The sequence below is a fragment of the Cryptomeria japonica genome, chromosome 9 (assembly GCF_030272615.1).
Source record: "Cryptomeria japonica chromosome 9, Sugi_1.0, whole genome shotgun sequence".
In the NCBI taxonomy this organism is placed as follows: domain Eukaryota; kingdom Viridiplantae; phylum Streptophyta; class Pinopsida; order Cupressales; family Cupressaceae; genus Cryptomeria; species Cryptomeria japonica.
Genome location: NC_081413.1, coordinates 302397262 through 302414956, shown reverse-complemented (window position 1 = coordinate 302414956; position 17695 = coordinate 302397262). Strand labels below are relative to the sequence as shown.

The following is a 17695-nucleotide window of genomic DNA, read 5'->3' as shown; positions in this document are numbered from 1 at the left end:
TTGTTGCAAGGTAAAATGAGGATTTTCAATAATTTCGCTCTGGGCCCTCTCTGAGGGTCAGGAGCGATTTTTTGCTATGGGCCCTCTCTGAGGGTCAGGAGCGATTTTTTATTTTCTGACAAAAATCATCAAGTTTCAAAGGCAAAACAATATTCATCATGTTTTTGGAGGTTTCTTCTCCTTATCCTAACCTTGCCTTAGCACCATTTTGAAGAAAACATGCATTTTTTGAAAATCTCGCTATGGACCTTCAGTGAGGGTCAGGAGCGACTTTTTGGTTTTAGGCAAATTCCTTTATCTTTTAATCTTCAAATCACCTCCAAGGCATAACAAATCACGTTTTCCTCCTGTCCAAGCAAGATTTTGTCTCAATTCTTCAAACAAAGGAGAGAAAACTGGAAAATCGCTATGGGCCCTCTCTGAGGGTCCGGAGCGATTTTTGTAATTGCCTTCATAATTTTGATTCTCAACGATTTCTTTTCACTTCAAGGCTTTTCAAACATCGTTTCAAACCCATGTCTAACCTTAGCCTTCCTCAAACTTGGATGAAAAATTCCCATTTTAGGTTTCTCGCTGTGGGCCCTCTCTGAGGGTCCGGAGCGATTTTTCGCTGTGGGCCTTCAGTGAGGGTCAGGAGCGATTTTTTCATTTTGGGTTGATTTCCTCTTGTGTTGATCCTCCAAATTATATTCAACGGATAGAACATGCTTTCCTTCATCCCTTCCAATCATATTTCACTTTGATCTTGCAAGAATAATGCATATTTGAAAATCTCGCTGTGGACCCTCTCTGAGGGTCAAGAGCGATTTTTGCTACCTGGACCAAAATGTTTCACTTTTCATCTAAAAATCACTTTGCCAAGGGAGATATCGTCTTGTTTTTTGCTATGAATAAAAATTCATGTCCGAGAAAGGTCTAAAAATGTGCACACAAAGAAAATCGCTCTGGACCCTCTCTGAGGGTCAGGAGCGATTTTAACTTTCCTGGGCAAAACTCCTTCAATTCATCATCTTTGATCAAGTCTGGATACTTTTATTATGCTTATTCTATCCCTCACCATGCCTTTGACATCTTAAGTCGACCAAATAAGGCTAGCAATGACCCTTATAAGATTTCTCGCAGTGGGCCGTCTCTGAGGGTTAGGAGCGATTTTTCTGTTTTCAACAAGGTCCTTCATCATTTCTAGCCAAAACTTCTTGAGGTGGGTGGAGAAAGTCATTCATTTCCTTTTCATGCTCAAAACTTAGTCTCTTTTCATTGCAAAACGAAGGAAATCAAAATCTCACTGTGGACCCTCTCTGAGGGTCAGGAGAGATTTTTCGCTGTGGGCCCTCTCTGAGGGTCAGGAGCGAAATTTGACTTTTTGAACTCTCTGTCAGGATAATTTTATGGAATATAACATTTAAGTATAAGTGACATTCTCACTTATACTTTAAGTTATATTCCATATATACTTTCAGGATGTTTGAGAGTGGTTTCAGACCTCCAGGAGTTATATTGCAAAATCTAGTTTTTGGAGGTTTTTCAGTTTCCAGACTTAGCCAAATTTCAGGATCAGGACTTTCAGACTTAGCCAAATTTCAGGATCAGGACTTTCAAACTTAGCCAAATTTCAGGATCAGGACTTCACTCCAGCAGGACCTGCTATCCTATTGATCTCCTTGGCGACACTCAAAATGCAAAGGCTAACTGACAAAAACCCTAAAAAACCTAAAAACAAACCCTAGAAAGAAAAAAAGCAGGGGTCCCCATTTGCAATGGGGCGATGTGTGAAATGGTCACAACAGGTGCACATCTTGCAGTTGAATTCAGGAGAACCTATGAACAGGACATTACTCCAGCATTTGATTGTGAGAAGGATCAGTTGTACGTTGACGATACAAATACACTTGATGATCAATGTATTACAGTGGATAGCCCACCATGCCTTGCACCTGAAAAGGAATATCAAGAAACAAAAGTTGAAGAATCAGTTGAAGATACTCCAGCAGTAATAAAGGAAGATCCAGGAGTTGAACAAGCAATTAAAGGAGAAGATGACTCATTCCTTGAAGAATTCTCGTTTATGCTACAAAAGGAGATCCTTGAGATTGAATTGCAGGAGGTTTCAAATGGCATTCTTAAAGAAGACAATCAAGTTGACATATTGAACAAAGAAATACAAAACATCATAAGTGAGACCAGGTATGAAGAACAATTCAAAGGGGCGCTTGAAGATTTCATCACCATTATGCTATTTGAGGAAGCATTGAAAGATCTTGTAGAGGAAGCACAAGTGGAATCACTGCCCAAATTTTTTCAAGATAAGCAAGTTACTGTGAGTGATATGATCCATCATCAACTCCAACCTCTCGAGACTATGCTTGAAGAAGAAAGGCCACCTGAGATTATCTTTGATCAACTAGAGGAAATGTTTGAAAATCAATCCCTCAAGGAGACTCTCATTTTTGAGGATATGCTAACAAAATTTCATGAAAACGCCTGGTTTATGCAAGATATCTCAGTGAAAACAGAGAATGTTGAGCTATTCAAAGGGGTGCTGAGCTTGTTGCAAGAGGAACTTCCAAATCAAGATCAACATACTACAAATGCTCGTGGAATGATTCATCACCAATGGCGACCTCCTGAAGTAGCTGGTGACCTCGCTTCCGACAATACAGTTCCGTCTAAGCCAAAAATGTGTCAGGTTGTCTCTTTCCTTAATCCTAGCCTTGAAAGTTATTATGATTTTGATTACGGGGATTTTGGGAAAACAACTTGCATCTGGATTGATCATGGCCCTAATGAGTTACCCCAGTTGATCATTTTGAGTGAAAACTTGCTTGAGTATGAAAAATGCATGGTGAGAGCTTGCTTTTCTGTGTTTAAGGATGAATTTGCTCGGTTGAAAACCATCATGTTTGCCATGCTCCTGTTGCACAACTTGAGAAGTCATGTAAAATCATGTACATATTTTGCTTCTTTGAGTCGTGTTGAGTTTGGGGGTCTCGTATATAGGTTTGGAGTAGGTTTTCTTTTCGTGTCTTTAGTTAGAAGTTTTTGAGCCTTGTTCTTAATTTGCCTTGAGTCATTTGACTCATGATCTAGTGTGGCTCAGGTAGTTTAGTTGTTTGCTTTTGGTGTGCGCTTTAGCTTAGTTTGCCTTGGGTCAGTCCGTCGGTCGTTTGCTTTAGTTAGGTGTCTTGAGTGGGAGCCTCCGTCTTGTGAGAAAGGCGTCTGTGTTGTTTCTCGCACACTGACAATATCTTGGATCTTTTGTTACACTCATTTCTTAGATATCTATTCATGAAGTGCTCGGAATCCGAGGTTGTTCCTCTCAAGCTTTATCATCTGATCAGGACCTGTATTTGACTTAGAAGGGAATCATTTTTTGTATCTTGATGCCGACATTGGTTGATTACTATATCTTCACAAATCAATAGACTCCGAGTCATTATGGTTTTCAGGCAAAGCTGTGATTGGTGAAAAATCTAAAATCCGACTTCAGCGCCACCGCATTCCTCAAACCCTAGTAAGCTTTACTGCTTACGAGCCAAAGGAATTGACGGAATGAAAAAGCAGTATCAAAAGGAAAAAATGAGAAAATGAAAGAGAAAAATCAAGAAAAAAAAAATGAAATGAAATGAGATATCAAAATTGGCTAATGGGAACATACGAGTACCTCCATCGGGGCTATGGACGCCTGGCTGGCAATGGAGCAATGTTCGTGAGATTGTGGTGATAACCTCGTCGGGACTATGGACGTCTGACTAGCGGCGAGGCTCTATCCAGGATGCTTATGAAGATTAGATATACTACATAGCTGATCACAGGGGAACCTGAAGTTCATAATTGTCTTGTCGAGAGGAATGAATACACTTGCACACACCTGGGTAATCAAAGACTAAGTGTCTAGATCTGGTTAAAGATTTTCCTTCTGCTTTGAGTGCATTTTCTAGTCTCTTGATAAGTTGGGTTGAATTTTCTGGAGGTTCTAAGTGTCAATTGAGTCTTTATCTCTGAAATGTCCGGAACATTTATTCAAGGTGGCGCTAGATGTTGTGACGTATTCACACATCGCCCCATTGCAAATGGGGACCCCTACTTTTTTTGCTTTTTGGGGTTCACTTTCTAGGTGTTTAGGGTTTGTCTGTTAGCCTTTGCATTTTGAGTGTCGCCAGGGGATCAATAGGATGGTAGGCTTTGCTTGAGTGAGGTGAGTCTTTGGGGCCCCAGAATTAGGGTTTCCTTGAGAGTCTTCCTTAGGGCCTGGTTTTGCTCTTGTTGCTAATTGTGTCTTGCTTGGTGAGTGAGTATCATCCTTGAAGGTCTGAGTTAGGTCGAGTTGGTGAGTGATGAAGTCTGGAATGTCATCCTGATCTTCAAATGCCTTGAAATTTGGCTAAGTTTGGAATGCTCTGATCCTGAAATTTGGCAAAGTCTGGAATGTCCTGATCCTGAAATTTGACTAAGTCTGGAAAACTGAAGAATCCTCCAAAAACTAGATTTTGCAATATAACTCCTGGAGGTATATATGGAATATAACTTAAAGTATAAGAAAGAAGAAAGATATAAGGAAATGTTATATTCCATAAAATGATCCTGACGGAGAGTCCAAAATGTCAAATTTCGCTCCTGACCCTTCAAAAGGGTCCAAAGTGAATTTCGCTCCTGACCCTTCCAAAGGGTCCAGAGCGAAATTCTTATTTCCTCTATTTTTCTCCTTAGCTTGACCAAGTTTGTAGACTTTTGAGGCATAATTGAGAAGGTTTGATGCAACTTTGCCTTGGAGAGGAGATTTTTGACCTTGGGATGATGGATTCTAGCCTGGGAGAGGAATTTCGCTCCTGACCCTTCCAAAGGGTCCAGAGCGAAAATCCTTGTAACTCTCATTTTCCTTCCTTGTTTTGGATGGGCGTTGGTTTATTAGGCTTTGTGTGTGAGTCTTGATGTGTTCTTGCCCTGAGAAGTGTTTTGAAAAGTCAGGATCTTGTCCAAAAATAGGAATTTCGCTCCTGACCCTTCCAAAGGGTCCAGAGCGAAATTCTTCATAAGCCTCATTTGCTCCCTTGTTTTGGATACCAACCTTGTTTCATGGGCGAGTTTGGGAAGGAAATAACATGTCTCTGCCTTTTGAGGTGATGGAACGTAGAAATGTGAAGGATTTTGGCCAAGATTAGGAATTTCGCTCCTGACCCTTCCAAAGGGTCCAGAGCGAAATTCACTATAATCCTCATTTGCTACCTTGAATGGGCTTAAAACCTGGTTCCTCAAGTGGAAAACAATCTATATTTGCCTCCAGGAGAAGATTGAGGTTTGAAAAATGAGCAATTAAAGCCTAAATAAAGATTTTTGCTCTTGACCCTTCCAAATGGTCTAGAGCGAAAATCAACCTAAGACTCATTTCTGGCCTTATTTGACCAAATTTTCATTTGCAAGGCACCTTGAAAGGAAGGATGGACATCTTTTGCAATTGGAAATGTTTGAAAGCATTGAGAAGTGAAGGATTTTGAGCCAAATAGTGAATTTCGCTCCTGACCCTTCCAAAGGGTCCAGAGCGAAATTCCTAGAAACACCTATTTTTCCATTGGAGGAGGTCAAGTACTTAGTTTTTTATGGCGTAGATGGAAGTGGGATAGCATGTTTTTGCCTCTTGAGGTGGTTTGGAGTTGGAGAATCAAGCTCAAATCATGAAAATCGCTCCTGACCCTTCCAAAGGGTCCATAGCAAAAATCTTCATGGACCTCATTGTCTCCCTTGTTAGGCCAAGTCCTTAGTGTCCAAGGCATGTTGGAGGAAGGATAAACATATTCTTGCCTTGAGGAATGATGGAAAGCAACAAAAGATGAAATTTCAAGCCTAGAAAGGAAATTTCGTTCCTGACCCTTCCAAAGGGTCTAGGGCGAAATTCCTTACAAGCCTACCTTTTGACCTTTCTTAGGCTTAAAACATTGTTCCTAGGGCGAATAGAGATGAGATTTTACCTTGCAATGAAGTTTCAAGTTGAAAGAATGATGATTTTTGGTCAAGAATGAGATTTTCGCTCCTGACCCTTCCAAAGGGTCCAGGTTGAATTTTCTGAAAACCTATCTTTTCCCTCAAATTTATGCCAAGTCTAGTGTGGGTCAAGATTAGAGGTGTCTTTAGGCATGTCCTTGGATGGTCGATAATTATCAAGTTTGAAGCAATTAAGCCAAATGATGAAAATCGCTCCTGACCCTTCCAAAGGGCCCAGGGCGAAAATTCTTCAAACACCTATTTTCCCTTGCAAAATCAAGTGAAACTTGGGTTGGACGTGAGAGGAGAAGTGTTTTCTAGGCTTTTGAGGTGAATGCAACTTGAAATGATGGAGGAATAAGCTCAAATGATGAAAATCGCTCGTGACCCTTCCAAAGGGTCCATAGCGAATTTTCTGTAAATCACATTTTTTCCCTATTTTGTGCCAAGCCAAGTGCTGACTAAGGCGAGTTTTGATGGGAGAGGTCCTCAGGAATGACTTTGACTTAGCAATGATTATCAAACTTGAAAGAATTGAGCCAAAAAGTGATTTTCGCTCCTGACCCTTCCAAAGGGTCCAAGAGTGAAAATCTTAAAACCACCTATTTTCCTTGCAAGTCTAGTCAAACGTTAGGTTTTCATGGCTTGGATTGGTGCGAGGAGACATGTTCTTGCCTTTTGAAGTTAATTGGTGTTGAAAAATGATGGAAATTAGCCCAAACCAAGGATTTTGCTCCTGACCCTTCCAAAGGGTCCAGAGCGAAAATCCTAGGATCACCTACTTTCTTTGCAAGATAAGTTAAAATTTTATGGCCTAGATAGGAGTGAGGCAATGTGTCCTTAGCCTTGGAGGTGAATTGACGTTGAAAGGATGGAGGAACATGCTCAAAACTTGAAAATCGCTCCTGACCCTTCCAAAGGGTCCAGAGCGAAAAACACTAAAACCATCCTTTTCTCCAATTTTGTGCTACGTCAGGCCTAGACTAGGTTGAGAGAAGCTATTTGGAATGCCTTGGAAAGATGTTTGACCATCAAAAGTGTGAATTTTGAGCTAAAATTGCAAAATTCGCTCTTGACCCTTCCAGAGGGTCCAGGGCGAAATTCTTATAGGGCCTATCCCTGGAAAGAGTCCTGAACTAACTTCATGTTAATATCTTTTTGTTGATGATTTAAGTTGAAAATGCTATGTTGAAATGGATTTATCATGTGCTCTTAATCATCTTTTGGTTTGTTTTGGCAGATGTAAGAAGACCAGGCTAGGACAAGGACGACCTTCTCCAGCCCAGCATCAACAAGGACGACTTTCTCTAGCCCAGCCTCATCAAGGACGATCTCTTCCAGTCCAACATTTGAAGGAAAGACAAGGTGGCATCCCAGTCATCACTCCTCCAGTCGGGTTGGTCCACTTCAGCATGTCCAGATTCAAATGTACCCGACTCATCAAAGATGGCACTAACTTCGATGTACCTACCCCGGCTATCCATTGGTCGAATATTCCGGAGAAGACATGTGTCCAAATAATGCAATTATTTCATTGGTCATAATTAAGTTTGTTGTAACAAACCCTAATGAGGGTTTCATTGTAAAATCTTGGCCATTGATCTCAAATTGATCTAAGCCATTGAATTGTATTGTGGGCACTATATAAGGCCTAGCTCCTCATTTGTAAAGGCTAATAGTTAGTCAATGATAGCTAATAGTTAATAGTTAGTAATAGAGGCCAGAATAGTAGAATAGCAATTAGAGTAGATTAAGAAGAGAAGGCAAGACATTGTTGCCTTAATTGTAAAGACTTCTTTTCATTGAAGATATGGTGGAATATGTTGTTTCTTTGCAATGTGCATGATCTCTTGTTGAGTCTTCATTTTTGATGATAGATGATTAAATTGAGTGAAGAAAATTGTTGAATGCACCTGTGTGGAATCTGTCTAGTCCATACCTCTAGCTTCTTACTGATGGTAAGTGCGCCCTGCATGGTGAACTGGCATAAAATGAGCTTAATCTTAAATCGTTACACGTCTGTTGTTCATGCATTATCTTGAATGGTGATCATTGTCAGATGGTGTACAATTTGAACGTATTGGAACTATCCCTTAGAAGATCGCACTAAGTTGGTGTTGAATTGTTCAACTTGATGGTGAGACTCAGCCCAGTAGGACTCGACCTAGTCATTCATCCATCTTCTCGCACCTAGATAGTAGAGTAGATTTCCTGAACCCTGCATCTTTTGCCATTTGTTTGTCTTCCAGTTAGTGAATAGGACTTGTGATTCCAGCAAATTAGACGTTCAGGTCATCAAGTGTAAGTCCCCTTGTGATTCCAGCAAAATCACATTATACCACATAGAGCTTATCCACGAGTAGAGAACCTACATACGAGAACCTTGGAGTTGCCTTGACTGATCCTTCGGCGAGATCTTCAGCAGTCGGGAAACTTTGCTCAAGATAGGATAAGGTACCTTTAGGTATTTTATTTTGTGTTTTTTCGTGTACAAAATACACATCAACAGGTTTCCACTTCAAATATCTTGTGTTATGGTGATTGTGCTCTTGTGGGTGAATGCTTTGTTTGCTATTTGGTTTGCACTTATCTTAACCGGTTTATTAGTGAATCTGTTGCACCGGTTATCTGCTAAACTGTTTAAAAGATTGATTATAGTATTTTTTGGTATACTAATTCACCCCCCCCTCTTAGTATTCATCAGACACCATGTGAAAGCCCCCTTGTTGGTTAAGTTTTTTAAAGTGGCAGCAAGTTGTGAAAAACCCTTCACAAACCTTCTATAGTAGTTGCATAAGCCTACAAATCCACTTAGCTGAGTCATTCATTGGTTTGGGCCAATCTTGGATTGTCTTTATTTTTTCGTCTTTTTTCATCCACACTAGCACCTTGTTCATTGATTTTGAACCCCAGATATAGAATTTCAGTCAACCCAAACTCACACTTTGAGACTTTGGCATAAAAAGATTGCTGCTCACGAATGTGCAGCACCTCATCCAAATGTTTCAATGATCTTCCCATGTCTTAATATAGATCAAGATGTCATAAAAAAGACCAAAACAAATTTCCTCAATTGAAGGATGAATACCTGGTTCATGCATGATTGAAAGGTTGTCTGGTGCATTGGTTTGGCCAAATGGCATGACCAAAAACTCATAATGTTGATTTTAGGCAATCAGATGTTAATCTAGTTACTTGAATTATAATCAGACTGAGAATAAGCAGAAATAATAATAAAAGCACACAACACAAGACACAAGTACCTTGGGAAAACCTCCCTCTTGGAGGAAAAACCCAGCATCAAAGATTCAGATCAGTTCCTTATTTATAAGCAGATTACATGAATCAGATTACTTATCTGATTGAGTGCCAATCTAGGGCAGACTGAACCTAGAATATGCAGTTGTAGTATGTCTTCAGAGAGAGCAGAATATCGACACCACTTGAAGAGGGAGATCACTGAAGTATAGTGCACCACCTTGCCCAGCAAGTCCAATGGATTCGCTCTCTAACATGCCAGATTCGCTGACTGTTCTTGCATAAGGCTGATCGCACTTGATAAGGATATAAGTTGTGTAGAATGAATCTTGTTTATATAAGAGTCATGCTCAAGTTTTCCCAAGTCGGCTTTTGCCAAATTCCCTTTATTTTACATATTTAATTTGCACTTTTGGCACCCAAATTTGGGGTCTACATAATTTGTAAGTTGAGGCACGTTTCCTTTTAGGGCCCAACCCTATTAGACATGAACCACACGTTACATTTGGGCCCAGCCCTATTAGATATAAACAACACGTTACTTTTAGGCCCAGGCCTATTAGACATAAATTGCTTTAACCTTATTACAATAAGATAATATTTTAATTGCCACACGGCATCATTAAAATATGGTCCGAACTAGCTAATCATTTCAACACATAATGCCCATAATAACATCTAAACGCTGTTTTGTTCAATCTCCATCTCTTGCCTTGATTTGGTGATACCTCAAATGCAAATTAATCTTATAAAAATACTTAGCTCCATCAAGCTCATTAATTAGCTCATCAATCCTCAGTATGGGTTAGCGATTCTTGATTGTCCTTTTATTAAGTGCTCTATAATTGATACACATCCTCATAGTTCCATCTTTTTTCTTAACCAGCACTATGGATGATGCAAAAGGGCTAGAGCTAGATCTTATGTGTCCCATATCCAAGAGTTCCTTTATTGCCTTTTTGATCTCTTTCTTATACACCTTAGGATGGTGGTATGGAGTGATCATGATTGGTTTTGCTCCTTCTTCAAGCTCATTTATATGCTGGAAAGTGGAAACAAAGGAAAGATACAGAAACAAAGCAAAACAAAAAGACACACAAAAGGGGTTAGTACTAAAAACAAAGGCTCCAAGTCAACTAGTTGAAGAGACCTCAAGAATCCAAATGTCTCAACCGCTAATATCATTCTCGGTATGTTATTGCAAGAGCACAAGCGGTCCTATAGAAAGAGCAAGAGCATACACCAAATTGATGAGACAAGAAATCATAACCCAACAACTAGCAAGGTATGTTATGCTATGAGTTCATGGGGAGAGAGAGAGAGAAAGTGAGAGAGAGAGAGAGATGGATTCCACCGGACAACGAGGTGTGTTATGTTGTGTGATCCATGTTAAATGCATGGATTCCATTGGCTAGCAAGTTGTGTTATGCTAGGTGATCCATGAAGAGGAGATAGAAGCACAAATTCCACTAGACAACAAAGTGCGTTATGTTGTGTGATCCACGTGAGAACAAGGAGAGTCAAATCGGGCTAGCAGGGTGTGTTATGCTAGTCGACTCATCTTGAGAAAGATTACAAAGCAAAATCTCCTATTTATTAAATAATTTGAAAAATTTATTGCAAAATGGGTGCTGCAATGTGTGCACACAAGGATTACCAAACAAAACCCTTTGTTTGCAAGGCAATCTGAAAACTCAACTGCAAAATGGGTGTTGCAGCATGCACCAACACAAGGATTACCGAACAAAACCCTTTGTTTGCAAGGCAATCCGAAAACTCAAGTGCAAAATGGGTGTTGCAGTGTGCACCAGCACAAGGATTACCAAACAAAATCCTCGGTTTGCAAGGCAATCCGAAAACTCAACTGCAAAATGGGTGCTGCAGTGACACCAAGTACCAACAACAAGGAGGCCACATCTATGCCCCCCTCTTAAGATGTTAACATAGCTACATGTTGATATCTTAAGGTAGAAAGAGAACCACACTAAGGATACACACCTTCACAACCAAGGAGATATCCTTAACAAAAATGCATTCAGTCCCAAGCTAGAAAGAGGACACAACTCTTTAAGCAAGGAGGAGATGGTTGTTAAAAAGATATCTTGCAACAAGTGTAAAGGGATCCTTTTCAAGGATGCATGACTATCGAAGAGGGAGGTAGAGATCTTTGCCTAAAGATATCTACCTCCAAGAGGAGATATTTAACAAAGATAACATCTTCAACTCTAAGAAAGGGGAAGGAGACTGAGGCTACACACCTTCCCTATTGCTAGGTTGGGGGATTCTTGATGAAAGATTGCATACTTTCAACATCAAGGAGAGATCATTTATAGCAAGAATACACTTTCAAGCAAGGAATAGGTCCTAATCAAGGATACACACCTCCAAGAAAGGCCAAAAATCCTCATGAAAGACAAACAATTCTATGCAAGAAAGGATATCCTTATAAAAGGCGCAACTCAACAAAGGAAAAGTGAATCCTTAGAAAGGAGGAAAAGACTGAAAAACTATCCTCACCCCCCAAGTTTGGAGACAAGAATAACTAGGCTATTATGTTCCTACCCAAGTATGATTGCACATGAAATTGTACCACCATGAATACAAAGAGCCCACAAGAAGGTAAGCTACTAATGTCACATAGTGAGGAGCAACATAATAGATCAATGAGTGCTAAGGCACTATATCTTCACTAAGAAAGATTTGCATATCTTTTGTTATAGGAACTGAAGCATCAAGTATTCTAACATATTATTTAAATGCATAATAGTCAGCAATAATATGACCATACACACGATGAAAAAGAATACTTTGGGCATTCTTTTGGTTTAGCTATACGTCTATTGGGAGGAAAGGTGATTCACTAGCCTATTTATGTAAACTAGGAATCAAACTCATTTACCACATCAATACATTCAAGAATAATTTATAGGCCCAACTTTACACCTATTGGGGGTGAGCTGGGCACTAATGATTGATTTATTCTTTTGCTTATGATTTTGATTTGGTAAGAGAATGTGAGAACTAGTGTTAATGATGCAAAATTGAGAGTAATCAACATAAATATTAAGCTATAGATCAGATATGCAGACTTTGAGTACAAATCTAGAAACAGGGATCATAAAGGAACCTATGTCTGCAATTTGAACTTGAAAGTGTTGGACTATGTCAATAGGCGTCACTGTACTCAAGGCGTCTGATGCAAATATTGGAAACAAATTTGGGATCACGATACCACTTAGAGTATCTCCCTGAAATTTTGTTGACAAATTGTCAGACACTATAGCACTACAATGTCCAGGGTTTTCAGCTTTTCCAAAATCTAGTTCTCTTTGTCTCAGTCCGCACTTCCTGAAGGCTGAATCCATATTCCTTCACTAACAAACTTGTAACCTGAACACACAAAAGAGGCAAATTGGTGTTCGATTGATAGGGGTTTGCCTTAGTCAAACCTCAAACCCCGAGTTTGGAATTAACCCTATAATGAAGAAGAGATAGAAAAGGAAAACTTGGAAATAAAATACTAGATCCACAGCATTATACCTCAAGCTTGATGTTGTTGCTGATGATGCAATGCTCTTTGAATAAGCCTTCAAGTGTTGATGCAATATGACATGACAAGGCATAAAAGGCTTAATCATAAAAACACGCTTGCATAAAGATTACTGCAACTTGTTGCTCCATAATGCTCAGATTTGTAGAAGTTCGCTCATAATACTTACTCTAGGATGTGCTTGAATACTTGGGATGCATGAGGATTAGGAAAGATATCTTTATCTAGGGTTCCCAATGTATTTCATAAATTAGGCTGACCTCTAACGATCATATTAAAATATCCGGATCGAGAATCAACTTGCAAGAACTGTTACATCGACATATTCCCTAGTGCTGTAGTCTACTAGGACAAGGGCACCTAGCGCCCTAGTCCACCTAGAGGGGTGAAACAAAGGTGGCACTAGTGTATGTACGTTCAAGATCGTCATATCATCATATGACATCAGTTTTGCAATACAAGGCCTAGAAATATGCTTGGAAAAGAGCTATAAGAGGAGACACACTAAGGCAAGGGCCCAAAAAGAGTGTGAAATTGTATGGGGTTAGAATTTACCACGCTACAGCCACAACTGGAAATAGTTTCAGATTTGATTTCAGAATTTGGTTTGCAATCTATCATCAAAATAAGCACTACGTAGATCATCAAAATACATTAAAATGTCATTTTCAACATACACATTAAATTTGAAATACATAGGTGTGTAAAATGCAAGTTGCAGCAGTCAACTGGAGACAATAAATGGGACGGCACACCTCAATCAATATTTTTTTGTGATGCCTTGCCTTGGATGCCTCCCAAGCAGCAAAGAGAATCCTAAAAAACGAGGCATTTTGACTCCACAAACCCCACGTCCCCCTTGGAGTGTATGACCAGCTGTGAGCAAATGGTACGGCCAGCTATGAGAAAATGGTACGACTAGCAAGGTAATAGAAAATGCATGCAGTCCTTCCCAAATCCCCTCTTCTTGCCTCCTCACAAATAATCTTCCAATATTCTCCATTTAAACTAGCTGAAGCAACTGAAATTAGAACAATGTAGCACAAATGTGATTTCTAGATAAAACCACCAGTCAATCTCCTAGGTTAGATCTTTCACCAAAAGAGATATTTTTTGCAAAGGTTTTTTGTGCTCACAAAGCCAAAGGAGGAACAATTTCAATCCAACAAAGTTTTGTTTTCAATATCGAATCCATACATAATGCAAAATGACCTCCAAAATGCCTTTTTAAAGGCCTTCAAGACCACACACCCTCATTTAGGGTTGTAAAATTTTAATTAAATAAAACATCATGTAATGACTCCCTTGTGGGTGCCCAAACCTAGGAAACATTTTATTAAATAAAAACAACTTTAATCCCCCTAGGTGCCCACTTAAGCATTTCACTAATCAAATAACATTAAAGTTATAATATTTAATTTAACAGTAATACTTTTTAACATTATTTAAAATAATTGCTCGGGACCGCATTAATTGCCAAAATTCATCATCAAATGCATTTACCAACATTCCCAAATAGAAATACTGCCAACTGACCAAGTTGGTGTCTAGACAATGACTTTATAAAAATAGTAAAAAGGAATCCAAAACCCCTCCAGAAAAGGTCATAATGCAAATCTCAATAGACTAAGATTAATGCATCACCTGACATTGCTAGTTTAGTTGGACTGAACAATCAACCAAACCCCAATGAGTTCGATAACCCTTAACTAATTACCTTGGGGTAACCCATTGAATAGGCTAATGGTCAACATGCCAAATGCTGATTTGTTTTAAAAAAAATTAGGTACCTTGGCCATATTGTGTCCTTAAAATGAGTTAGAGTCGACCAAAAGATAATTCATGTCATATACAATTGGCCAAAACCCAAGACATTTTGGAGCCTCCATGGACTTTTGGGACTCACTAGCTACTATCATAATTTTTTTGAGGACTGAAAAAATTGCTGCTCTATTGACTACCATGCTAAAAATTATGCCTTCTCATAGATTGAACTGATGCATTAGAACATTTCTTTGGGGTACCAAAATAGGTTATGTACTACATTTGTTTTAGCCATGCTATGTATCACGATAGGGAACGTGTTAGGGACGTTGCCCTTGGACCCTCCAAGGGGTGCTGCCCCTTGATCCTGTTAGGGACTCTACCTCCAAACCCTTGCAAGAGGCACTACCCCTTGATTCCGCTGGGAGCTTTGCTCCTAGATCCCCTTGATCCCATTGGGGTCTCTGCCCCCAAACCATCGCAAGGGGCACTACCTCTTGATGCCAAACCTCCACCCACCATTGGTAACGCTCAATGCAATCATTGCCATTCTTTTAATGTTTATTAGTTTAAACTTTACTTAGTATGGCAAAGTTCCTTTTTCAATTCTTATACTTCTTGATTTGCCCCCAAACCTTTACCCACCATTGTTAATGTTCAAAGCAATCATTGCGATCTTTTTAATGTTTATTAGTTTAAGCTTTACTTAGTATGCCAAAGTTTCATTTGTAAATCCTATACTTATTCCTTACACATCTTTTTATAACTGATTTTCCAAGTACTATATGTATTTGCACCACCCACCCACCATCCCCAATCTTAGGCCCTTGGTCCCCCCATCCCCGAAACCCATCTCCTCATTCATCTGCTTGCCTATCAAGAATCTCTATGGAAGTTATTTATCTTTGCAATTCGCAATATATTCTAATAAAACTAGGTGAAATTGCAACACAATCAATCAATTTGGCGTAAACTATTCAAAATATATGTTCATAATTATAGCTTTATTCATTTGTGAGGCATTTGTATGTGATTTATTTGTAGCAAGTTTACATTTGACACAATGACCATACATTGTAGGCTATGTTTGTCTTTCAACAACTGTTAAGTAACGTTTATTTTGTTTTACTGTTTTTTTTTTAATTATCTACTTATGACATTGAAGTCCTCAACATTTTGTTTTTGTGTCAAATGGTTCTCAATCTCTCTTTATAACTATGAATTTGATTTTAGCATTTTATATTATTTAATAAGAGTTGTTTTGATTGCAGGGTAAAGAATGCCCGTTCTCTCATGATGCAGTCCCCATTACTAAATCAGAGGTATGTCAGAATAAAATTAGTCTGTATAGCATCTTTCTATGATATGTATTATATTAGAAATTTGTGCCATTAAAATATACCACCATGGGTTTTCCTTGCTGCACCTATGCAGAAATGATGTGATTAGATTTTGTTTGTAAATATTGAGTGACAAGAAAAATTGAACTTATAATCTTTTATTATACTTGTGGCAATTTTTATGTAATAGACTTGCAAAAGGAATACAGCAATAAATTCAAAAATATGCTGATTAGAGAGAAACATAATATCCTTATTCTCTTCACAATGCCACTTTGAGAGAGCAACCTCCCAATAGAGCTTACACTCCAATTATAAATATCCATGGTACCTTCCACTTAAAAAGTCATTACGATATAGTCTTGCCAAAGACAACTACAACAATCCCATGCATGTGGGATAATTACTTTATTCTAACTGACTTGTGGGATGACCTACAAAGTATAAATATCCAATATACCTTACACTTAAATCATAAATATCCATGGTAGCTTCCACTTAAAAAGCTTACGATTTAGAGTCTTGCTAAAGACTACTACTTCCATTCCATGCATGTGGGATAATTACTTTATTCTAATTGACTAGTGGGATGACCTACAAAGTATATGTTGGCAATATGTGTTGTCATTGATGTCAACTTGATGTCTCAAAATATATGTTGTCTGTGATTGTTCTTCTCATTGGTGATATGGTGATTAGTTGGATAGAGAATTGCTGCAATTGTTGAAGTAGCAATGATGAAGTTGTATGTTCATGATTGTCAGTGTATGAGGAGATTGTTGGCAGCTGACTGTCAGTTGTCATTATGATTTGTATGACTCATATGAAGAGATTGATATAGAGAACAGATGAATATTGGTTGCAGATGGTCTATGGATGTCCACCTTCTTGGTGTTTGATGTCTATACTTAATATGATGACCTGCAAAGTATATGTTGGCAATATGTGTTGTCATTGATGACAACTTGATGTCTCAAAATATATGTTGTCTGTGATTGTTCTTCTCATTGGTGATATGGTGATTAGTTGGATAGAGAATTGCTACAATGCTGAAGTAGTAATGATGAAGTTGTATGTTCATGATTGTCAGTGTATGAGCCGATTGTTGGCAGCTGACTGTCAATTGTCATTATGATTTGTATGACTCTTATGAAGAGATTGATATAGAGAACAGATGAATATTGGTTGCAGATGGTCTATGGATGTCCACTTTCTTGGTGTCTGATGTCTACACTTAATATGATGTGTTGATACAATTGATGATGTTGACAATGTGTTTGATGGCAAAGATAGCATGATGAGGATTAGATGTTTGAGTGAGAAGTTGATGTTTCTAGGACATTCTAGTCCCTCGAAATTTGTTGAAGTATGTTGGCACAAAAATATATGCTGATGACTGTCTGGAAGCATTCCTCCACATTTGATGATGTGGACTTCTAGACTTGAACATAATGTTGTGCTTTGTGGACATTGCACTCATATCCTTTCAAGTCCCTAGTGTTGCAGCTGATATGGTTGGTGATTGTTGTTTGCTGACAATGTGGTTGTGTTAGAATCAGTCCGAAAAATATATAGTGAGTTAAAACATATCCTTTCAAGTCCTTTAGGGAGCAGTGTGCTTCCTTTGCGGTGAGGCTAAAACAACATTGTAATCTTATTCATATATAGTGAGTTGACTCTCACTATGGTTTTTCCTTGTTTGGATTTTTCACGTAAACCTAGTGTTCTATTGTGCATGGTGTTCATTGTTTTATCTTTCATTAGTGTTGATAGGTTTAAGGTTAGGTTGATATTGAATTGTGGTATA

The 17695-nt window shown here is 38.7% G+C and overlaps 1 protein-coding gene across 1 annotated transcript in view; it reads left to right on the top strand.

Annotated features, from left to right (window-relative positions):
• Positions 1 to 17695, top strand: part of LOC131079588 (uncharacterized) — a 194329-nt gene that overhangs the window by 149509 nt on the left and 27125 nt on the right. The window contains exon 5 of the mRNA XM_058017580.2: positions 15820 to 15870. Coding sequence (XP_057873563.2) covers positions 15820 to 15870 — 51 coding nt within the window. The remainder of the gene's footprint in view (positions 1 to 15819; positions 15871 to 17695) is intronic.